Consider the following 24875-nt stretch of genomic DNA (forward strand, 5'->3'; position numbering starts at 1 on the left):
TGTGTGTGGTGAGAGAGAGAGAGAGAGAGAGAGAGAGAGAGAGAGAGAGAGAGAGAGAGAGAGAGAGAGAGAGAGAGAGATTGTGTGTGTCTAATTCTAAGGTAAGTTCATATTCAACAGTGGCATTATGTTTACACCTTGATTTACTCATTGAATCTCCTCTGTCTAAACTCCACAGGGAGAGTGAAGATGGACTGTGTAGTGATAGTGAGTGAGTGTGGAGAGAGTATGATGTAATTTTTAAGTGGGTGAGTGTGAGTCAGTGTGTGTGTGTGTGTGTGTGTGTGGGTGTGTGTGTGTGTGTGTGTGTGTGTGTGTGTGTGTGTGGGAGAGTAAATGAAATAAAAGAGTGAATGGGGTGGAGGGTTCTTATTTGTATAAGAACTTTGCTCGTCTGTCTTTCTGTGTGGCAAATTTCTCAATGACTCTGGCGTTAAAATCAGGAATGTCCCGGTCAGTTTTTCTCTATGGAGAGCATAGCCAGAGCATTGAGCCGATCTTGTGCCATAGTGTTTCTAAGGAAAGTCTTTATCCTGTTTAAAGTAGAGAAGCACCTCTCCGATTCTGATGTTGTCATTGGTGTGGTGATGAGGATGTTCAGAAGACTTACAGTTTCGGTGACTGTGTCTTGAAGGTTGTTTTCCATCAAAACCTGATAGAGAGCCAGTGCACCACTGCAACTCTGGAACTCCTCGTTCTCGTAGATCAGGGACGATTCTGTTTTAAGTGCTGAATCTGGGAACTTCTTGCTGTGTTGTTGGAACAAGTCTCCTTGCAACAGAGTGGCGCTGACGAGGTGCTTGGTGAAAGAAAACCTCTCCTTGGCATGGCTCATAATGGTGTCACATACCTGTGCAATGATATATGTATATATAAAAAAGTAAGAATTCACATGTCCCGATCACATTCTGAAGAGATAGTCTTACATTGTGTAATGAACCAATATGGCTTACTGTAATTATTCATATCGTAATATGCCAATATACATATTCAGTCTGAACCACTACATAAAATGACCAGCAAATGTCCTCATGACATTTTATTTAATGATCTCATTCAAATCAGACCACACAGCAAGTGCCTACCTCCAGTGCCAAATGGTGTCGTGTGTCTTCTCCCAATGTTCTCTTTCTTTGGGGTGGCTCCTGAACAGGTCCCCTGTACTCTCATCATCAGCCAGATTGGGAACAGCCTCCCTGATCCAATACAGATGTTTCCATATGTTAAGTTCTGAAAACTGGCTGACTAGGGATATAGTTCTGTGTTCTGTGGCCTCTCAGTGCAGCTGAGAACAGGATACTGAGGCTCCTTAACATCTGCTCCAAAATTGTGGGCCACTTGGTGGAGAACAAATTCACAGAACTGTGCAAGAAACAAGCCTTACAACTTGCGGATAAAATCTCTACAGACTCAGCCCATGTTCTGAACAGTGAATATGAGCTTTCCTTCTGGGAAGCGCTTTAGAGTGCATCATTACAGGAGGAAGAGATACAAGAACTCATTTGTGCCACACTCCATCACACTTTTAAATCAGAGGGAGACCAAATGAACACGTTGTTGCAGACCACACACTAAAAAAAATGTTATGCTGAGTGTTTTATGATGAATTTCGAGGTGTTTTTCACGTCTTGGGGCTCGGCAGTTTATGTAAGTCGATTTTCCGTTTTACGGACAATAAAGTTTTATCTTATCTATTAACCTACCCAAAGGCTTATTACTGGCAATCATATTTAATCTAAACTTCACATTGTTTGAAGATAACATATAACATAAGGCAACACATAATTTATGCAGAGAGAATAAACATTTAGGATAGGCTACATATTAATGATTTATCTTACCTGATAGCCTGCATGCGATTGATGAATGCCTGGGTGACTCCTGCGTATACAGAATCGATGTTCTTCTTCTGCAGCTGGTTGTATAACACGTCTACATGAGGCATAATCTTGTGAAACACAAAAGGAAAAAACAGAACGCGTCGTCTTCCAGCATTCTCACATAGCCGCCGGCTTCCCTCTTGTTGGGCCATCAAATGCTTCGGCTTCTGTGTTCCGGATAGTCTGAAAACACTTCACCAGCTCATCCTTGTGCTCGTACACTGTGTTAACAGCAGACTGTTGAAGTTCCAACGTGTTGACGATGCACTTGGAAGTCGGTGGGCCACCACTTCATCAAGCACAGCAGTCCGCTTGCTCGATTTTGTAAAAAAAGAAGCAAATCCCCCCAAGTCGGAAAAGAAATGACTGATTTGAGGATATGGGAGGTTGCTTGTTGCATAACCAAATTTAATTGATGGGCATAACAGTGAACGTAGTGAGCGTGTGTGCATAGATGTCTTGCACCTTCCGCTGCACTCCTCCAGTGGCACCCCTCATTACCGCAGCTCCATCATAGGCCTGGGCTATCAACTTTTCTCTTGTCCTCGGGAAGGATGGTCTGCAGCCTCTCCAATAAAGCACTGGCTATTGCTTCGGCACAGGCGTTGGGTAGCTTGATGAACTCAAAAAAACACTCTTGTATATTGTTGCGTTGTCGATGTATCTCAATACCAACACCAACTGACAGTGAGTGGAAATGTCGGTAGTTTCATCTGTTGGATAGCTAAAAATTCAGCTGACTTTACTTCATCCATGATCCGTTCTGTCAGAACAGCAGCATACAGTCCAGGAGCTCGTTCTGAACTGTCTTGGAAGTGCCTTTAAAAACGGTTGCATTTTCAAGGTGTTCCCTCAAGTCCTGATCAATGGATGCCATTAAGTCGACTAGACCTCTGAAAATTCCTGGATTGTCTGAAGAAACACTTTCATCATGTCCCCGCATTGCCAGTTAAAAGCACCACAAAATTTAATACAGTCAATGATCTTTGATAAAATGTGGCGGTTTCGATCTACCTCCTCATTGTGCCTTCTTACAGCAATGCGGTGTCCATCGTCTAGCTGCGCGCTATGCTAATCTTTCCAACCACAGCTAGCTTAACGCAGTTTTCCATATGAACTCTTGATCTTTCATGTTTCTTTATGCGTTCCGAGAGGTGTTTTAAGTCTGTCTGTCCAGACTGTGTCCACGTCAAATCACTTCTGTCACTTTTAAAAAGGATGCAGGCGAAACAAAAAAGTGCCTTGGCTGTTCCACAGCCTGTCAGCCACGACTTACGCTGGAACCAACTCCTGCTAAAAGTCCTGTTGTAGGATTTACTTTTTCCTTGGTGGCTGCGTTAGATTTATGCCGGGCTTGTCGGGTCCCAGCTCCTTAACATGAATTTTTTCCGCCATCGTCCTTCTCGCAAAAGGGTAACTCAGCAAAGATCTCACAGAATTCGGTGAAAGCTGCTCCTCAACTGTCGTCGACGTCGTCGCCATAATGTTCCTGCATTCAGCCACTGTCGCTATGAATTCTGGGATTTGGAGTTCTAAATCCAAATCAACAGTTTTGAAGGAAAATGAATATGCGCCAGCCTTTTGTTTTATGATTATTCTGCGTAATGTGAATAAAACCATGCGCCACAGCATTTCCTCATTTTCCTGATAATGAAACATTAACACTTTCAAAAGAACTAAATAATACATACTTCACGCTGTGAAGCAACTGCTGGGTTTGAAACAACAAAAACGTTTTGTAATTTCCGACGATACATCAAATCAAATCAATTTTATTTATATAGCGCCAAATCACAACAAACAGTTGCCCCAAGGCACTTTATATTGTAGGGCAAAAGCCATACAATAATGGCTTGTGAACGCATGAACATGTGAACATACTTGTGAACATACATGAACGCACCAGCGTTCTGCACGATTCACATGGACTGATCCGTTTACTGCACTGATGATATATTCAGTCTTCACAAGGGGCTAATATTCCGGTGCCCCAAAGCCATTAATTTTGGCAGTGCTGATTTGCCAAATATTTATTAATTTTCCCTAACAACTAGATACAATTGGTTATTTCGCTGCACTTCAAGTGCGCTTTGAATGAGCGCCCAAGACGAGGAATGATACGTTCTCTGCTTCTGTCGGTGGAAATGCACTGTTGAATGAGAGTTGGAGGAAGTGTTGTTTTAATCATTCATATTACATGTAGGCACACACTGTTAAGTAAAACTGACATTGATAATACTTTTAAATATATATATATATGACTTTGACTTTCCCCCTCCACATCTAGGCAGCGCCCGAGCACCCCCTATGGGCCGGCCGCCACTGACTGGAGTCCTTCATTTTAAGCAGATTTTGGATATGTTGAGGTAAAAGTTTATTTTTTGCTTTATACATAATTTGTATTGTAATGTAATTAAGTCCCTGAATTTCAAAATATGTAAACAAATAAATAGTGGGTTAGTTTGCTCACAATGAGGTTTATTACTGATAATTTTATGCCTTTCTTTTGTAATAAAAATATTGAATTGGTATTTGTTTTTTTATGCGTTTCCTCAAACCTCAATGCAATATGTCATATATGGAACACTTGTTCCATATATATTAATTAGTGAATATTGGGAGAGGAAATCTTGTGCTTCATACAGAATTGCAGTGGCTTTAGACATTTTAGATTTAACATAATTAATGTGCTTTCCATCTTAATTGATCATCAATTAAAAACTCCAAGAAATTTTGTTTGTTCCAGTTTCAATTTCAGCATCATGTAATATTAAATTTCTACTTAAATTCCTGGGCTTATTTCCAAAATAATACACTTTGTTTTACCAAGGTGAAATGATAATTTATTTTATTCTAACCATTGTTTAAATTTCTGTAGTTCCTTCTCCATCATGTCCAAAAGCTGTTCCAAATGATCACCACTACAAAACACAGTCATATCATCAGCAAATAAAATACAAGTCAGGGACTTTGAAACCAACATATCATTAATGTGAAAAAGAAGCAACAATGGACTGAACCCTGGTGCACCCCATATGTTACCTTTCAGAAATTCAGAATTTATCCCAACCAATATGGGCACACTGATACCTATTGCGTAAATAGCTAGCTATCCGGTCATGTGCCATCCCCTGATACCCATTCTTCTGCAATTTATCCATTAGTAAGGTATGATCTATGGCAGGATGTGCCAACTTTTTTTTGCGCCGAGTTTCTACTTTTAAGTCGAAAAGTGTATTAAGATATACCAAGCCATATCGAAAGCCATAGCGTAGCCGCAGGTTTATTGTGCACCAATATAACAACACCATTTTCTGGCCCAAAGATAAAGTTTTAATGATAATAATGCATTATTGAAGTAAATGTGCATGGTGCCAAAGAATAAGCACAAGTAGGCCTAGCACTGGCTCCTAACAACACAACAACAAACAACTCCAATTATACAATGCCTAATTAAAGTTGGAAAAGTTGTTCCCTACCTTAGTGAGACTTCTGGCACTGAGAGGAGGCAGCTAGTCTCTCATAGTCTGGACAGTAGGAGCTTGAGTGTCAGCGTAAGCAGGCAAGGAAGTCATCAGTCATGGGGATCTGTATTTTGACTTGATGATTTTCATATGTGAAAAGGCAAGACTCACACAACTATGTTGATCCAAAAAGTGCAATCAATTCTGTGCAGATTGTCTGAGGTTGGGGTACTTGTCTTTCTTCAATAGATTCCAGAATTGTTGCTGTGGATTTGAGCTCAGTGTCATTTTTCAATTCATGGACTTTTGAGGCACAAGAGTGTGATTTTAGCTGGGAATTTTGCATCGTAATTCTTGTGAATCATCTTGAAATGCCCCTCCAATTCTCTTTCTTCAGTAAAGCCACATTTGCATTGAAGATAAGACAGATTTGTTATTCGAATAATGAAAAAATAATCATCCTCCCAGTCGAATGAAATTGTTTTTATTTTTCTCCTCCGCATCCTTCGCCATAAAAGAAGAGCCCTCTTTTTCTATGGTGTTGCACGGCACCTGGCATCCTTATTGGTGCATTGCTGCCACCTTCTGCATCAGTTAATTATAGCAGCACTGTCCCGTTACAGCACCAGTGTCATGCGATCGACAGGAACTCAGCCTGTGATCAACTGGTTGGGCAAACAGAATACTATGGCATCAGATGCCTTCTGTCAATAAAAAAAAAAGCAAACTTACAAATATAAGTTAAAGTTTTACAATACAGTCAATGATATTCTTCATCAAAAACATATCAAAGTTTATAACTGTCTGATTTTTTTTTCTCCTTTTAATTTATGAACTATATCAATTTTTGTTTTTTTTGTTTTTTTTGTCTGTTTCTCTAATAGACATGAACCCAGAATTTCATTGCTTGTCTTGCTGTTATCCAACGAACACATTTTAGGGATAGAATTGAATTTGCTAATTTTTACCCACATTTACAAAATTATCATTGAAATTATCTGCTTTAGCTTTATTTTCCTTTGTTTCCTGCAAGTGTGTGTGCATGTGCGTTTGTGTGGGGGAGATATCATGGAAGACCAAGCCCCTCCAAGAAACGTACCATCGACAGATGGGGGAAGTGACTGACATCAAGAAGACCTACCGGTGGATAGAGAAGGCCGGCCTAAAGGACAGTACAGGACACTCTGATCAGGCAGAACAAGAACAAGCCTAAGGACCAGATCCATCAAGACAGAAGTCTACCACAGCCAACAGGACCCAAGCTGCAGGCTGTGCAGATGGCGCCAGAGACAGTCCAGCACATAGCATGATGCAAGCTGGCACAGCATAAACTGAGGGGCACAACCAAGTGTCAGAGCTCATGTATAAGAACGGCAGCATACGAATTAGAAGTCCCCAATTCCCAATGGGACACACCACCAAAGGACACAGGGCTAAGGTCCTGTAGGACTTCTAATTCCCGGAGAGAGACAAGCAGCTCGTGGCCAACCAACCAGAAATGGTGGTTGACAAGGGAAAGAAAACCGCAACAGTTGTGATCACTGTGGCAATTCAGCTGATAGCAACATCAGAAAGAAGGACCACAAGAAAACAAATAAGTACCAAGGGCTGAAGGAGCAACTGGAGCAGATGTGAACGGTAAAGTCCAAAGTGGTCCCAGTGGTAGTAGGAACACTAGGGGCTGTCCAAGAGCAAGGACCACTTCAGAAAGACTGGAATTAGCAGGTACAATTGTTTCAGAGAAAATGATAAGTAATGCACTTGGTCAGCTAAGAGCAAAATTGAACTCTTGGATGACATAATACCACCATAAATGGCACTGCACATCACCCCGAAAATACCATACTAACAGTTGAAGTTTGGAGGTGGGAACATCATGTGTGGGGCTGTTTTTCAGCAACGGGCCACTGGCAAACTTCACATCATTGAAGAAAGGATGAATGGAAAAATGTACCAAGATATTTTTGATTAAAATTCTACCAAGATGATGACAATAAACAAGGGTAGACATTTCGGCAAGACAATGATCCCAAACACACAGCCAAGGAAACTCTCAAGTGGTTTCAGAGAATGAAAACAAAGCTACTACAACCCCTGGCAAAATTATGGAATCACCGGCCTCGGAGGATGTTCATTCAGTTGTTTAATTTTGTAGAAAAAAGCAGATCGCAGACATGACACAAAACTAAAGTCATTTCAAATGGCAGCTTTCTGGCTTTAAGAAACACTATAAGAAATCAGGAAAAAAAATTGTGGCAGTCAGTAACGGTTACTTTTTTTAGACCAAGCAGAGGGAAAAAACAATATGGAATCACTCAATTCTGAGGAAAAAATTATGGAATCACCCTGTAAATTTTCATCCCCAAAACTAACACCTGCATCAAATCAGATCTGCTCGTTAGTCTGCATCTAAAAAGGAGTGATCACACCTTGGAGAGCTGTTGCACCAAGTGGACTGACATGAATCATGGCTCCAACACGAGAGATGTCAATTGAAAAAAGGAGAGGATTATCAAACTCTTAAAAGAGGGTTAAATCATCACGCAGTGTTGCAAAAGATGTTGGTTGTTCACAGTCAGCTGTGTCTAACTCTTGGACCAAATATCATCACCATTGGGCAAGATGATGATGCTGGAACTTTTGTTTGGTGCCGTACCAATGAGATTTATAAAGATGACTGCCTGAAGAGAACATGTAAATTTCCACAGTCATTGATGATATGGGGCTGCATGTCAGGTAAAGGCACTGGGGAGATGGCTGTCATTACATCATCAATAAATGCACAAGTTTACGTTGATATTTTGGACACTTTTCTTATCCCATCAATTGAAAGGATGTTTGGGGATGATGAAATCATTTTTCAAGATGATAATGCATCTTGCCATAGAGCAAAAAACTGTGAAAACATTCCTTGCAAAAACACACATAGGGTCACTGTCATGGCCTGCAAATAGTCTGGATCTTAATCCAGTTGAAAATCTTTGAGGATGCACAAGCAAATTTCATTGTGTTGATTGCTGTGCAATGACAATAAAGGTGATTCTCATTCTGATTCTTTGGTGGAAGTTGAAGAAAATGGTCCATGACAAGGCTCCAACCTGCAAAGCTGATCTGGCAACAGCAATCAGAGAAAGTTGGAGCCAGATTGATGAAGAGTACTGTTTGTCACTCATTAAGTCCATGCCTCAGAGATTGCAAGCTGTTATAAAAGCCAGAGGTGGTGCAAACAAAATACTAGTGATGTGTTGGAGCGTTCTTTTCTTTTTCATGATTCCATAATTTTTTCCTCAGAATTGAGTGATTCCGTTTTTTTTTTTTCCCTCTGCTTGGTCTAAAAAAGTAACCGTTACTGACTGCCACAATTTTTTTTCCTGATTTCTTAGTGTTTCTTAAAGCAAGAAAGTTGCCATTTGAAATGACTTTAGTTTTGTGTCATGTCTGTGATATGCTTTTTTTCTACAAAATTAAATGATCATCGAGGCCGGTGATTCTGTAATTTTTGCCAGGGGTTGTAGAATGGCCCAGCCAGTCACTAGGCTTGAATCCAACAGAGAATCTGTGGACAGAACAAAAGATCAGAGTTCATAGAAGAGGTCCACCTAACCTTCAAGATTTGAAGACTGTTTGTGTTGAAGAATGAGCCAAAATCACACCTGTGCAATGTGTGTGACTAGTTTCTCCATACAGGAAGCATGTTGAATCGGTCATTACCAGCTAAAGCTTTTGTACGAAGTATTAAATACATTTCAGAAGTGTTGAATATTTTTCCTTGTCATTTCATTTTATTACACATAATGTAATTTCTATACTTATTTGTTTTGGCTTCTTTGCATGTGTTGTTTGCTTGGGTTGTTGCCGACATCTGATGAAAATTTCATATCAGTAGCACCTTTAGAAATGGATTTACTGAGAAAAATGGTGACACGTTCAATACTCATTTTACCCACTGTGTGTGTGTGTGTGTGTGTGTGTGTGTGTGTGTGTGTGTGTGTCTGTCATATATATATATATATATATATATATATATATATATATATATATATATATATATATATATATATATATATATATATATATATATATGAGAGATAACAGCTGCTGCTTTTCGATTTCTTCAAGATATTTAGGGAATAACCTTTTATGATTTGCGGACGTTAATGCTGGATTTTAAGGTCGCAAATTGAGTTTGAAAACGGCTATTTACAACCGTAAAATCCAGTATTCACGTCCGCAAATCATCAGATACAAGCGGGTTATTCCCGTTCTAATCCAATTCCAACATTTGCACCGATCTGTGTCCACCACTGAAGGCTACATCTTAATCCGCATAATAATATAGTTTGGTCAAAAAAGTTATGCACACAAAGGGTGTGGTCGGCTCGTCAAAGCTTATCATAACAGCGTGTCTTCATGCCAAACTGGAAATTGTGTGCGGAAAATCCACATCACTACTTTCGTATGGTAAGTTAAATTAATCCATTTAAGTGTTGTTGCTCCACTAGTTTTCTTTTCTTTTTTTGTTCATGTTTAATGGCGGTTGGCAACATCTGCGTAGCAACGTGTGGACAGGGCACAGAGTAACACATTAAAGGTAAAACGGTTTTAATATTTTACCACCGTTTACATGATATTTTATGGTCTGAAATCTCACACGATTAACCAATCAAATTTGCGGAAAATTGTAATTCGATTAGAATCTCCTTTTGCAGTCTCGTCAAAGGGTACATAGATTTCGCTTCTGGGGAGATTTAAGATTATGTAATTGGATGTTATGTAGGCTATTTTGGGACCTTTTAAATTCAGGAAGATCTTTTCATCCAGGTTGATTTTTGATATTTCCACCACACACACACACACACACACACACACACACCTTAAATGCTTTGCCAAGTGTTTATACAGAGCACCCCCCCCCCCCCCACACACACACACACACACACACAAAGTCTTACTCACTTCTGAGAACGAGATGGATCCTTTCAATCTGATGGCTTGGATCTCTGCAAGCTAATGTGGTATCTAAGCATTAAGATTCTAAAACTTAGTCAGTTGTGTGATTGGCTGTTGTTCCATCCGTGTATTGACAGTGGCCGCAGTCAAAGTTGACCTACTGACCTGTCAGTCAGTTTGTGATGTGCACAGGCACACGTTTTCTCTGCCTGTCAGTGTTCCTCTTCCTCACTGTGTGGGAGTGGCCTTTGACCTGCTGCAGACAAGAGTGTAGCGATGAGGCGCAGAGCTCGCCGAGTCTGCCGCACTGTTATCATTAACATGGAGAGTCATGCTCCTCCTCTGCACCAACCATTGCTTTCCTCTGTTTCTGTCCTTCAGAAGGAACGCGCTTCATCTTCAACACATTTGTCCCTCTTTTTCTTTATTTTGCAGTCTGTTAAGGATTTTTCTACATGGATGCATTTTTTTTTTTAAGAAAAAACACTTTCTGCTACTGTTTTAGCTTCTTTTTTCTTGGTTAATTTGTAAAGTCAGCTGAAGTGAGTCTGATTTTAATGGCTAAAATGACTTCCATTTAGTGGATTTTTGCTTTTCAGTGTTCTGAGGAGATTAAACACAGGTTATGTGACTTAACAGACACCCAGCAGCAAGACCGCCTCACAGGGGTTTCAGAATAAATGGGGTATGTGCTCTGTTTGGTTTAATGTGCTCTACTCCCCTCAAAATGAAAAGAAAAAAAAATATGATTTGCCTGCCACTCATATTTTGTCCTTTAAAAAAAAAAAATCCCCTGGTATGAAATACGGGGGATATAGCGATCAACATGTCCGTCTGTCCGTCCACCTGTTTTCGCTTATTAGCGTGTCTCAAGAAACAGTTGACCAATTGAATTCATAAGCATAAGAGTGTACTTGGGTGATCCCCCTGATACCAGTCGGTTAATATGACCTTGGGGTCAATTTCTAGGTCACAGCGAGATATTCAAAGTATTGCTATTGCCACCCCTTTTAGCATGATTTTCCAAGAACCAGTTAACCAATTTCATTCATATTTAGCATAAGGAACGGCACACCACCCTGGAAAAAATGTAATGCGCCGTGGACAAAATGCAGCCGGTGGAGGCCGGCAGGTGTGACGAGCAGTCGTTCTCTTACTCTCGCTCACTCACTCACTCACTCTCACACTCACTCAGCAGGACCCACATAGTTACAAAAAAATGAAAGTAAATGACTTGTCTGTAACTTTTCACCTTTGAGGCGTTATTTCATTAGAGTCCTCAGGACACATTTCCTCTAGCTTAACATGTGTTTTTGGGGCTTGTTTATTCACATTTTAGATGAAAGTGTGTGTCTTTCCTTGAAGCAGTCATAAGAAAATTGTGCCTTCCAAATATAAATCCATTTTGTAGTGTGGTATAATCTTATGATGATATGCAAATGCCAGAAGGCTGTTAATGACCATGCAGTGATGCACCAGGATTACTTTGTGCACTTCTGTGACCAGTTTTGGCACAAGTATACAGTATTCGCAACAAACACCTAGGGAGACTGTTGAAAACCAAAGTGTTTCCGACAGTGGTGATGTAGCTTTTAGAGACGTTCCAATGCGCGCTTGACAGGAATGTATCTGCTAACCTTAAGAACTGAGCCACAGATTAATTCCAAAGTTTACAGAAGTGTGATGCCGTGATATGATGACTAATTTTTAAGTAACTGTTCATTTTGATACAGTCATGGTAAAAGCAGCAGCCGTGAGAAGATTAGTCATAAACAAAACCTGTTTAAAAACAGTCTCTGGTTGAGGCTCAGCTTTGTGCACACTTTTAAGTGTTATGAATATAATTGTGAAAAATCTAAAAAATACATCTGTGTGATCAGGCAGCCTGTGAAAAACAATGTTGTGAAGACATTCCATGTTCATTATTCACAGCAGCATTAAAACAGCTGAGAGGTGCACTTTAAAATCATGTGCTGCTCCACACACGTCCAGATCCAAATTCCGACAGACTCTCTCAAAGTAAAATAAAAATAAAGCCTACCAGCTCCACTAACGAGAACAAAATACAAAACCGGAAAAAACTGAATAGGCCACTCACCCAGTTGTAGAATGATTTCCCAGATTAAATATGTAAAGTCCACACCATCAAAGAAGCCCCCATGCACATGTTGCCATGTTGCGTGTGTCATCGCCAGTCGGAGAACATGTCCAGGTCCACTATAAGTCCACACAAATTGCCAATCAGAGAACATGTCCAGGTCTATTATAAGTCCTCACACACAGATTGCCAATTCAATTTATTTAACTTATATATCTCCAAATCACAACAATGCTGCCTCAAGGTGCTTCACACATGCAAGGTCTATCCTTACCAACCCCTAGAGCAAGCACACAGGCAACAGTGGTAAGGAATAACTCTCTCTGATGATGTTGAGGAAGAAACCTCAAGCAGACCAGACTCAGAGGGGTGACCCACTGCTTAGGCCATTCTAACAGTTACAAGGTTTTTACAAAGCTTTCCAAACATGAAGAAACAGAAAACAGGAAATCAAAATAACATGGCATAATAACAAAAGAATGTATTTGATGAGCTGTCCATGCAGACGGTTATGCCACAGGCAGGGGTCATCCAGCAGTCCTTCAGCCATGCCTTTTCACATGTTCAGGTCCACTAAGTCCTCACACATGGATCGCCAACCAGAGAACATGTCCAGGTCCGCTATAAGTCCTCACGCACGGATCAGCCTGAGAACAATATCCGATTGCATCTCCGCTGTCAGATCCTCATGTTCTCTCATGATTCTGGCACATTAGAGAGAAAGTCAATTATCTCCTGAAAATAATGTATTCTGACTTTATCTAATGTAAGCAATATAAGTGTGTGTTCAGGCAGCCTGTGAAAATATTGTGGAGACATTCCACGTCCATGTTCACAGTGGCAGTAAAACAGCTGAGAGGTGCGCATTAAAACGGCGGTGCTGCAACACAAACAACGTGTCACCCCAACGATAGGTTCCAAATTCGCAGTCTCAGTTGAGAGTTTCGGGGTGAAGTGGTCGTCTCCTGTCTATATATCCTCTGTAAATCCAAGCCACACTTCGAATAAAAGCTCAGAAGCGTCGTTATGGACGTAGCACACTCTGTCAGTAATCGGGATGTTTCTGCATGTACATCACGCTGAGAAATGCCAAGAATTGTCAACTAAGATGTTTTCCGGGAATTCCGGAGTGAGAGGAATAAATTAGCAATAAAATCCATCACTAATTATTAGCGCACGTGCAAGAGAGACTTACAGTCATGAGTACGTTGATGTTGTTTTGCTAACTGGGGACATTAAATGACATGCGCGTCCTTTAAAAGGAATGTATAAACCAGATTTGGATTTAAGGGTGTAATTTGAGTAAAGCACTTAATTTTTGAAGAAAATGAACATACTGGTGAAAAATGGTGATAATTTGGGTTTTAAAGGAAGGGTAAATTTCCATGACTCAGAGTTGAGCTCACAGGCCTGAGGATTTTCCATGAAATGATCTCATTGCACCTGCATATCACTGGAAAAAATTGACATCTGGTTTTTATTGGTGTAATTTTGGAACAGCCACCAACTTTGGGTGGAGACAGTCACCCAAGATTGTATAAAAATGATTGTTGTCCTTTGTGTATGTGAAGCAGTCCTGATGTTTTCTATTTTACGGGGACTCTGAGCAGCAAAATAAAAACTGTTGCTTTGAGACTTTATTCTCTCTGACTTTTCTGGACACCTTTAAGTCAGAGGTGAAACACACCCTTAAAGACGTTCTTCAAGGGCCCTGTCAGGCTTAAAACTTAAAACGGTAGCGGTGACTAATATCATTTGTGCTTGCACCCCCCTGGTGGTTAGTCTCCACACAAGTACAAATCCCTGCACGCATTTACAGATCGCGCAGAACTGTAGCAACAGTCACGTGTAAGAACACATCCAATCGAGTGGCCCGTTTTTCACAGACACACGGGTACACACGCGTGTATTTTTTTTTTTTATTTACACATTTGTGGATCTAATTACAGACACACAGATTATTTATTTATTTATATATTTTTTTACACATTTGTGGATCTGGTTGCACATTTGTGGATCTAATTACAGAGACACAGATTTTTTTACACGTTTGTGGATCTGGTTACACATTTGTGGATCGAAATACACTTTTGGATCTGGTTACACATTTGTGGATTGAAATACACGTTTTTGGATCTGGTTACACATTTGTGGATCTAATTACAGACATCTTTTTTTTTTTTTTACACATTTGTGGATGTGGTTACACATTTGTGGATCGAAATACACGTTTGCAAATACTTTTGCTACAATAATGGCCTCATGCTACCCCCTTTTTTAAAGTTCATTATATGCCCACCCCAAATTAAGTTGTTTTTTTATTAAAGTTTACTGAATTCCCACCTAAAGTAATTTAATTCCGTGACCCCCAGCATATTGTAAAAAAGCAACAATGAGTTTTCACAATGTTTCTCTCATCATCCCTTTGTCCTGTGCTCTTATTGTGAAAGACTGTTGTGCAAGAAACCTGGAGTGTTCTGTAGCAATATGGCTAGCTTTGTGCAGACAGCAACAAACGGATAACTACAACAGTTGCCTGGATTTAAACACGTGGGAACTTTTTTAAGCTTTCATGAGAGCCAGAGTTTTCTGTTTTAATATAAATGCTTTGCAAAATGTATCAGTGAAGAAATTTATTGTCTGTGTCGCTAATATTGAAAACCACGTCACTTTTTTTATTCCTTTTTTTTTCTTTCTTTTTTTTTTTTTTTTGCTGCACCATCAGCTGACAAGCAGGATAGGTTAAAAAAGACAGGTGATTTACTTTTTATTTGTGGGGAAACCGGACATTTTATTGAAATGGGTAGCCCGACAAACATAATATTTGGCACAGTTCATGCAGAATTTCGTGCAGAGCGCCAATATGGTATAACACGGCTCTGTGCTTTCTAAAGTCCAGATCTGCACCTTAAACTATACCTGCCTTTGTTTTGCTAAAAGGAAACTCTGAACTGCTGCTGTTCCTAAACTTAAAGCTCAGTGCACCTGTGTTGTTGGCACATGGGACCAGCGTGAGACTCGGCACCATTTGTGACAGGCGCCGTTCCAGCCAGCTCCTGCAGGGCCTCTCTCCTGCCTTGGGGAAGCTTGGAGGAGGCTGAGCGGTGCAGGATCTGCCAATGTGTGCCTGACTGTCAGACCCAGTTTTCACTGACACCACCAAACATCTCCAGAGATTTTCATTTTGTATTTCTGAGCTCATTTTCTGCTTGCTGTACTTGTTTTGTGCCTGGCTTTTAATCGTTCTTACCTTCTTTCCCAAGCAAAGAGAGAAGTTGTGTAAAGAACAGAATTTCAAAGAATACAAATTAGATTTGCAAATATTTGTCTACTGTAGACATGTTTTTCATGTAATCTGCAGTATTTTTTATTCTGCTACTTGCAGTTGCAATAAAAATTTTTCTGTATGACAAATAATTGCAATTTTATTTTATTTTTTTCCAGATTTAAATTTCAGGTATCTTCTTTGAGGGGTGTGTGTGTGTGTGTGTGTGTGTGTGTGTGTGTGTGTGTGTGTGTGTGTGTGTGTGTGTGTGTGTGTGTGTGTGTGTGTGTGTGTGTGTGTGTGTGTGTGTGTGTGTGTGTGTGTTGGGGATGTCAGAACTATGTCTATATAGGAATTTGCATTTAGTGTTTTTAGGATTATATGTCACACCCCCTGCTTTTGCATTTGTCAGTCATGCAAATGCAATTCATCTGTTTTGCATAGGTGGAGAAATTAATTCCACAACTGCCACAACATCACAGCCCACTTTGGCTTCCTATCTCATGTCTCACCATTATTAACAACTGGTCCATGGCTTGTGTTGCATGTGGGAAAGCGAGAAACAAGTAATATTATTACCAGTTTGCTTTTTTCTTATCACTCAAAGGACCTGATGGACATGGGCCAAACATGCCCCCAGCATCAGTGGACACTGCTGTTTATTTTTAGACATTTGTGTCATAGATATGTGTATAATCACCATCAGTTCCCTGGAAGAGCAGGGAAAAACAATAGCTGTAACACAAAATTTGACAGTGACTTTTTTCTGCACTGTTTGATGCATATTTCAAATGCACTAGTTGTTTAAAGTCTTGTCTGTAAGCTTATATTTAGAAAATATAGTGGTTGTATAGAAAGTTTTGCAACAAGTCTGAGTTTTCAGGTTATGCGGCTGTGATAAGAGTGCGATAAGCTGCCATGTGTCCTGTTTGGACATTACTCTTGTTTGCACCTTTACAGTAGCCTAATTGATGTTTTGTTAGTGGTTATGGTATATCTGTACTTTGCCTAAACATGATATTTGCTCACAAAAAAAATGATAGATGTGGTCAAGTTAAAAAAAAAAAAAAAAAAAAAGAATTAAAGCATTTCAAATCCCTAAAAACAACCTTAAGGTTACAAACATTACCAGAGGAGGTTGTTTTTTTGTTTTTTTTTATTAAACAAAATTGCTATCCAAAATATTTTTTTTCTTCAAAAACATCTATTTATCAGTCAGTTGGGCTGCAAATAAGTTGTCTCTCTCCCCCCCCCCCCCCCCCCCCCGGGGGATGTAGCAGTCAGTATGTCTGTCCATCAATCTGTCCGTCCGTCCGTCAGTCTGTCTGTCTGTTTTTGTTTTTGGCGCAATAGCTCAAAAACCATTCCACCAGCTTCATTCATATTTAGCATAAGGGTGTACTTGGTGTTGACACCAAGGTCACAGTGAGATATTCAAGATTGTCATTGCCACCCTTATTAGTGCAATATCTCAACAACCAGTTGGCCAGTTTCATTCATATTTAGAATAATATTGTACTTGGGTGATCCACCGACACTTTGTATTACTGTGGGGAATGGGGGGGGGATGTGTGATCTCCTGATGGGTCTTTTGTTATAATTGGTTTACCGATCAGATTATTCTCTCGATTAAATGATTGCATGCATAAAATATCAAAAAATGGTGAAAAATGTTGATCAGTGTTTTCCAGAGCCCAAGATTCAAATGTCATGTTTTGTCCACAGCACAAAGATAATCAGTGTACTGCCAGAGAGGAGTTAAAAAAAAAAAAAAGAATCAGAACATATTCACATTTGGTTAAATGACTTAATCGATTAACAATTTGAGTCAGTTAATAATAAATTAATCGTCAGGTCATCTCTGGGAACATACACTGGTGCCACATCACCACATCCACCACACTACAGAACCGCCTTGGGTCCTGGATCAAATGTTTTCATATGACACTTCTTATGCTGCTATCTGAACAGAAATGATCCAATCTAATTAAATCTTTAAACCAAGTCCAAAACCGTTTATGGTGTTGGACTTTCTTGACCATCCCTAACCCATTCATTAATGAAATTGAGGTGTACAGCTTTAAGTGAATGACAGATGCTATTTATAAAAATTTTAAAATGAAGTCATTAGGGGAGGTGATGGTCTAGTGGTTAAGCGTTGGTCTTGAGACCAGAAGATCCTCAGTTCAAATCCCAGCCTGACTGGAAAATCACTAAGGGCCCTTGGGCAAGGTATTTAATCCCCTAGTTGCTCCCGGTGTGTAGTGAACCCCTTTATATGGCAGCACCCTCACATCAGGGTGAATGTGAGGCTTTATTTGTAAAGCGCTTTGAGCATCTGATGCAGATGGAAATGCACTATATAAATGCAGTCCATTTACCATTTCCTTTGGGAGAAAAGCAGATGAAGAATTAATGAGAAAGGCTTCATTTTTGTTTGTTTTCCTGACACATCACTACATATTACGTAGCATTTTAGAATGAGGAAAAAGCAAAATTGGAAGTGAATTATTAATTGCAGTGGAGTAGAAGGATACATGATTATAGCATTCTTTCCACACATGCACTTTATAAAAATGACCACTACTTCCATCTCTGCATCAGGTCCCCATAACTATAGCAGGCCAATAATCTGATTACCTTGTAGCATTCCCTACAGCTTAAATATGTACCTGAAATGTGTTTGCTTTGCTCTGTGCCTCTGCTGTTTTGGCTGCCAGTCAAACACAGACGTTGGCAAGTCAACTTAGAGGCTAAAAAAAAGCATTTGTAATATACCTCTGAAGAATGCCTTCATTGTAATTACATGTAATGTGTAGTATTATGTTGAGGTTTGAGTCAGTCACTCATATCCAGCCTGTTGTTTGTTGTGTTGCAGAGGGAGATGAAGGAGCAGCTGGCCACCCTGCAGGACAGTGAGAAGGGTCACACCGAGGCCCTGCAGCTCCTGCAGAGGCAGCTCACAGAGACTAAGGTATATTTAAAACTCAGATATTGCTACTGTGTCTCAAAGATCACTCTGGTCGCATTTGCAACACTTTCATCATTTTTATTTTATTCAAAAAGTAGCATTTGAAAGTCACGCAGAATGTGTCAGCTGTGCTCACATTACTCAATAAAGCGGTTCATGCAAAATATAGCTGAGAGTAGTCAACACTGCAGGTGTGTTGAGGAGCTGCCTTTCAGTTATTGAGTACACACATCCTCCTACCCCAGGGATTTAGACTGACAGTGAAATTCTTCTATTTATTTTAATCACCACAAACTCAGTCAGTCACAATGTCCTCATCGTGTCTATTCTGTCACCTGTAGTAGTGACACAAACTGGATTGACCAGAAATAGGAGCAAACATGCAGCAGCCGTCAGCATTGTTATTTGGTAGCGCGTTTCTCTTCCTCCCGTTGTCGTACCTGCTGTCCAATGTCACTGCATTGCTTGTCATTCCGTCCAAGTTCTGCACGGTGGGATCTTTCACTGGCAGCTCCCACAGAGGGAGAGCCAGGCCTGTCCATGATAAACTCAGTGCTACGAAGGCCATGCAGCCTCCCCTGCTCCTCATCAGGCTGATCTCATTAGATTTAACCTCCATTTGCCCAGATTGCACCACCGGAAACAGGACAACATCTCTGATGCATTTAGGTATGTGACAGTGAAATGTTTCTGTGCTTCCAAATTGGCGGTGTTTCCTATTTTGCTTTTGCCTGAAGATACAACCCCAATTCCAATGAAGTTGGGACGTTGTGTAAAATGTAAATAAAAACAGAACATGATTTGCAAGTCCCCTTCAACCTATATTCAATTGAATACACCACAAAGACAAGATATTTAATGTTCAAACTGATAAACTTTATTGTTTTTGTGCAAATATTTGCTCATTTTGAAATGGATGCCTGCAACACATTTCAGAAAAGTTGGGACGGGGCAACAAAAGACTGGCAAAGTTGATGAAGGCTCAAAGAACACCTGTTTGGAAACAGTTGAGTGTCATGATTGGGTATAAAAGGAGCATCCCCAAACGGCTCAGTCGTTCACAAGCAAAGATGGGGCGAGGATTACCACTTTGTGAACAACTGCATGAAAAAAATAGTCCAACAGTTTAAGAACAATGTTCCTCAATGTTCAGTTGCAAGGAATTTAGGCATTCTATCATCTACAGTCCATAATATAATCAGAAGATTCAGAGAATCTGGAGAACTTTCTACACGTAAGCAACAAGGCCAAAAACCAACAGTGAATGCGAGTGACCTTTGATCCCTCAGGCGACACTGCATTAAAAACTGACATCATTGTGTAAAGGATCTTACCGTGTGGGCTCAGGAACACTTCAGAAGACCATTGTCAGTTAACACAGTTCGTCGCTACATCTACAAGTGCAAGATAAAACTGTACCATCCAGAAATGCCGCCACCTTCTCTGGGCCCGAGCTCATTTGAAATGGACAGACACAAAGTGGAAAAGTGTCATGTGATCTGATGAGTCCACATTTCAAATTGTTTTTGGAAATCATGGACATTGTGTCCTTCAGGCAAAAGAGGAAAAAGACCATCCAGATTGTTACCAGCACAAAGTTCAAAAGCCAGCATCTGTGATGGTATGGGGGTGTATTAGTGCCCATGGCATGGGCAACTTACACATCTGTGATGGCACCATCAATGCTGAAAAGTACATCCAGGTTTTGGAGCAACACATGCTGCCATCCAAGCAGCTTCTTTTGCAGGGACGTCCCTGCTCATTTCAGCAAGACAATGCCAAGCCACATTCTGCACGTGTAACAACAGCGTGGCTTCGTAGTAAGAGAGTGCGGGTACTAGACTGGCCTGCCTGCAGTCCAGACCTGTCGCCCATTGAAAATGTGTGGCGCATTATGAAGTGCAAAATACGACAATGGAGACCCCGGACTGTTGAACAACTGAAGTCGTACATCAAGCAAGAATGGGAAAGAATTCCACCTACAAAGCTTCAACAATTAGTGTCCTCAGTTCCCAAATGCTTATTGAGTGCTGTTAGAAGGAAAGGTGATGTAACATAGTGGTAAACATACCACTGTCCCAGCTTTTTTGAAACGTGTTGCAGGCATTCATTTCAAAATGAGCAAATATTTGCACAAAAACAATAAAGTCTATCAGTTTGAACATGAAATATCTTGTCTTTGTGGTGTATTCAGTTGAATATAGGTTGAAGAGGATTTGCAAATCATTGTATTCTGTTTTTATTTACATTTTACACAATGTCCCAACTTCATTGGAATTGGGGTTGTATTTTTCCCTCCTTGATATGTTCTCTAACTTCATTTTTTTTTTTTTTCCTTCTGTGTTCAACTTTGCCGTATCTATATTTCTTCATATTGGGATGATTGATGAAGAAGAGTTGAGAAGGTGAAGCATTGCAGCAGCCTGACTCTGATTTTATCCAAATGCACCTGCATTGCATGAATGCTTGGCTCGTATGTGTGTATGTCTGAGAGGATCTCTGTCTGACAGACAGACATTGCACCCTGTTCATATGCCCACAGGGGACTCGATTGATATTCTTACTGTTCCCTGAAAGGTGGGTCGCTTACTTTGTGCAAGTGCTATTGACACCCTTTCAGCACCGTCACAGCGTGCCAGGCCAAACTGCATCTGGGAGACTGATAGCCGGGCTGCTGCAGTCCTCCTCCTCCTCCTCCTCCTCGTCTTCCTCCACGCCATCAGTTTTCAGCCCCTAACTATGTGGGAGGACTGGGATGCAAGCCACCTTTCTGACACAGCTCTCCTGCTTGCAGAAGAATAGTCACCCTAATAGGTTCTCGCAGAGGGAGATTGTCTGCCCCCGGACTCTGACAACAGACCTCCTGTTTGCAGCAGATTGGATTTTTAAGCCGGTGTAATTAACCCTCAGATCAAAGTTCCTAAATCCGGCTCATCCTAGAAAGATCAAAGAGCACTGATTGAAAATCCAAGTTTAGAAATGATTCACGGTAGACTGAGATTGAATTCAGTAAACATTATCTTGTCTTCTGAATTACTCAAATCCATATACAAACACTCATTTCCGAATGCTTTAAAGGGCAAATGAGGAAAGTTTTAAGTAAATATCTGAATGAACTTCATTCTTTAGATGATTTCAGTTGTGTGACTCCTGCTCATCACCACCACCACTTTTTTGTCATCACCTCCACCAAGGACGTAATAAAATCATCTGTTTATTTATTTATTTATTTACTTACTTACTTACTTATCTGTCTGTCTGTAGGCAGGATTACGTCAAAACTACTGCACAGATTTTGACGAAATTTTCACCACAGATACATATTAGGCCATGGAAGAACCCATTCAATTTTGGAAGTGATCCAGTGTTGCTAACCAAAAGGCCTCCCTAAAAATCAGTCCGTCCTGCCTTCACTACGCATGCGACTGAGACTGACTCGTGAGTCTTACTCTCTACACCCAAAATGATCAAAGGGAATAATGTGATTATTAACCATCAGTTGACAAAGTAAAACCTCTTAAATCATTCTAAAGTCAGTTTTAGACAGAAAGGAGGTGATAATCAGTAAGTCGTTACTAGGGATGGGTATTGATGAGATTTTATCGATATTTAGGCCATTATCGATTCTGCTTCTCGATCCAATTCCTTATCGATTCCCTTATCAATACCTCTTGTGAATTTTCTGTGTACTAAAAGTAGGCTTTACAGGTTTTCTATATCAACAACATTTTATTGAGTCTTAAAGAAACTGGTCACTGGATCCTTGATCTCTTGACACAAATAAAAATAAACAAAATCTGTAGTTTTTGTCAAAAGCATTTCCTTTCAGACATTTTGGCATGAATGTCACTCCGTACCTCTGAGCTGAGCTCAGCCGTCTGCTGTACGTCAGTGCAGGACGTCTCATTTTGGGAGGAAAAAAATGTTTTGATTGATTGTAGTTTGTTTGTATTACAACATTTGGAAAGAGGTGTCATTTGATATAAACACCGTTTTGCTTTGAATTTATTAATTCTGACTGGACTCTATCGTTCTAACTTGACTCGGCAGAGAGCCGCACAGCATTTGGAGCTATGTGAACAGAACGGAGAACTACTCTCATTTCTTTCTCGTAACAAGACAGGAGTCCCAGTTAGTAACTTTAATTTGCACAAAACTGACTCACGATTGACATATTCAGGGATGAAAGTGGTGAAAAACAAAAAGAGCTGTAACCCAAAAGTACGCCACAACACCACCCACACGAAAAGTTTTGAATTCCCGAAGCTCTGAAATGCAATCTGGGACTATTCCAGACAATAAACTGCAGTGAGTGCAGCATCCATTTTAGTGAGAAAAAACCCAACTTTCCTTACTCAAATTCATTCCAGTAGTATTCTGCTCTTACTAGGATGCAGCAATTTTCTAGCTTGGCAGAGCAGATAGTTCTTGAGGAAATCACTGAAGAAATTAACAAATTGAAAATATGGTTTGACCGAAACAAATTGTCATTAAACTTAAAGGAGGGGAGGTGATGGTCTAGTGGTTAAGGTGTTGGGCTTGAGTCCAGAAGATCATGGTTTCAAATCCCCACCTGACTGGAAAATTACTAAGGGCCCTTGGGCAAGGCCTTTAATCCCCTATTGCTCCCGGTCTGTAGTGAGCGCCTTGTATGGCAGCACCCTGACATCGGGGTGAATGTGAGGCATAATTGTAAAGCGCTTTGAGTGTCTGATGCAGATGGAAAAGTGCTATATAAATGCAGTCCATTTACCGTTTACCATTTAAATACACTCAACAAAAATATAAACGCAACACTTTTGGTTTTGCTCCCATTTTGTATGAGATGAACTCAAAGATCTAAAACTTTTTCTACATACACAATATCACCATTTCCCTCAAATATTGTTCACAAACCAGTCTAAATCTGTGATAGTGAGCACTTCTCCTTTGCTGAGATAATCCATCCCACCTCACAGGTGTGCCATATCAACATGCTGATTAGACACCATGATTAGTGAACAGGTGTGCCTTAGACTGTCCACAGTAAAAGGCCACTCTGAAAGGTGCAGTTTGATCACACGGCACAATGCCACAAATGTCGCAAGATTTGAGGGAGCATGCAATTGGCATGCTGACAGCAGGAATGTCAACCAGAACTGTTGCTCGTGTATTGAATGCTCATTTCTCTACCATAAGCCGTCTCCAAAGGCGTTTCAGAGAATTTGGCAGTACATCCAACCAGCCTCACAACCGCAGACCACGTGTAACCACACCAGCCCAGGACCTCCACATCCAGCATGTTCACCTCCAAGATCGTCTGAGACCAGCCACTCGGACAGCTGCTGAAACAATCGGTTTGCATAACCAAAGAATTTCTGCACAAACTGTCAGAAACCGTCTCAGGGAAGCTCATCTGCATGCTCATCGTCCTCATCGGGGTCTCGACCTGACTCCAGTTCGTCGTCGTAACCGAGTTGAGTGGGCAGATGCTCACATTCGCTGGCATTTGGCACGTTGGAGAGGTGTTCTTTTCACGGATGAATCCCGGTTCACACTGTCCAGGGCAGATGGCAGACAGCGTGTGTGGCGTCGTGTGGGTGAGCGGTTTTCTGATGTCAATGTTGTCGATCGAGTGGCCCATGGTGGCGGTGGGGTTATGGTATGGGCAGGCGTCTGTTATGGACGAAGAACACAGGTGCATTTTATTGATGGCATTTTGAATGCACAGAGATACCGTGACGAGATCCTGAGGCCCATTGTTGTGCCATACATCCAAGAACATCACCTCATGTTGCAGCAGGATAATGCACGGCCCCATGTTGCAAGGATCTGTACACAATTCTTGGAAGCTGAAAATGTCCCAGTTCTTGCATGGCCGGCATACTCACTGGATATGTCACCCATTGAGCATGTTTGGAATGCTCTGGACCGGCGTATACGACAGCGTGTACCAGTTCCTGCCAATATCCAGCAACTTCGCACAGCCATTGAAGAGGAGTGGACCAACATTCCACAGGCCAGAATTGACAACCTGATCAACTCTATGCGAAGGAGATGTGTTGCACTGCATGAGGCAAATGGTGGTCACACTATATACTGACTGGTACCCCCCATAAAACAAAACTGCACCTTTCAGAGTGGCCTTTTATTGTGGACAGTCTAAGGCACACCTGTGCACTAATCATGGTGTCTAATCAGCATCTTGGCACACCTGTGAGGTGGGATGGATTATCTCAGCAAAGGAGAAGTGCTCACTATCACAGAT

General features: G+C 40.7%; 1 protein-coding gene and 1 long non-coding RNA gene across 2 annotated transcripts in view; one reads left to right on the forward strand and one right to left on the reverse strand.

Annotated features, from left to right (window-relative positions):
- The window catches only part of trim62.1 (tripartite motif containing 62, tandem duplicate 1), a 116433-nt gene that overhangs the window by 68762 nt on the left and 22796 nt on the right, over positions 1 to 24875 (forward strand). The window contains exon 3 of the mRNA XM_034166237.1: positions 18536 to 18631. Coding sequence (XP_034022128.1) covers positions 18536 to 18631 — 96 coding nt within the window. The remainder of the gene's footprint in view (positions 1 to 18535; positions 18632 to 24875) is intronic.
- Positions 541 to 1185, reverse strand: LOC117506691. Its single transcript, XR_004559530.1, has 2 exons — positions 1086 to 1185; positions 541 to 850 (listed from the first exon to the last, which is right to left on the reverse strand). It is a non-coding gene; the product is annotated as an uncharacterized LOC117506691 (long non-coding RNA).

This window comes from Thalassophryne amazonica, chromosome 3, assembly GCF_902500255.1.
Source record: "Thalassophryne amazonica chromosome 3, fThaAma1.1, whole genome shotgun sequence".
Lineage (NCBI taxonomy): Eukaryota > Metazoa > Chordata > Actinopteri > Batrachoidiformes > Batrachoididae > Thalassophryne > Thalassophryne amazonica.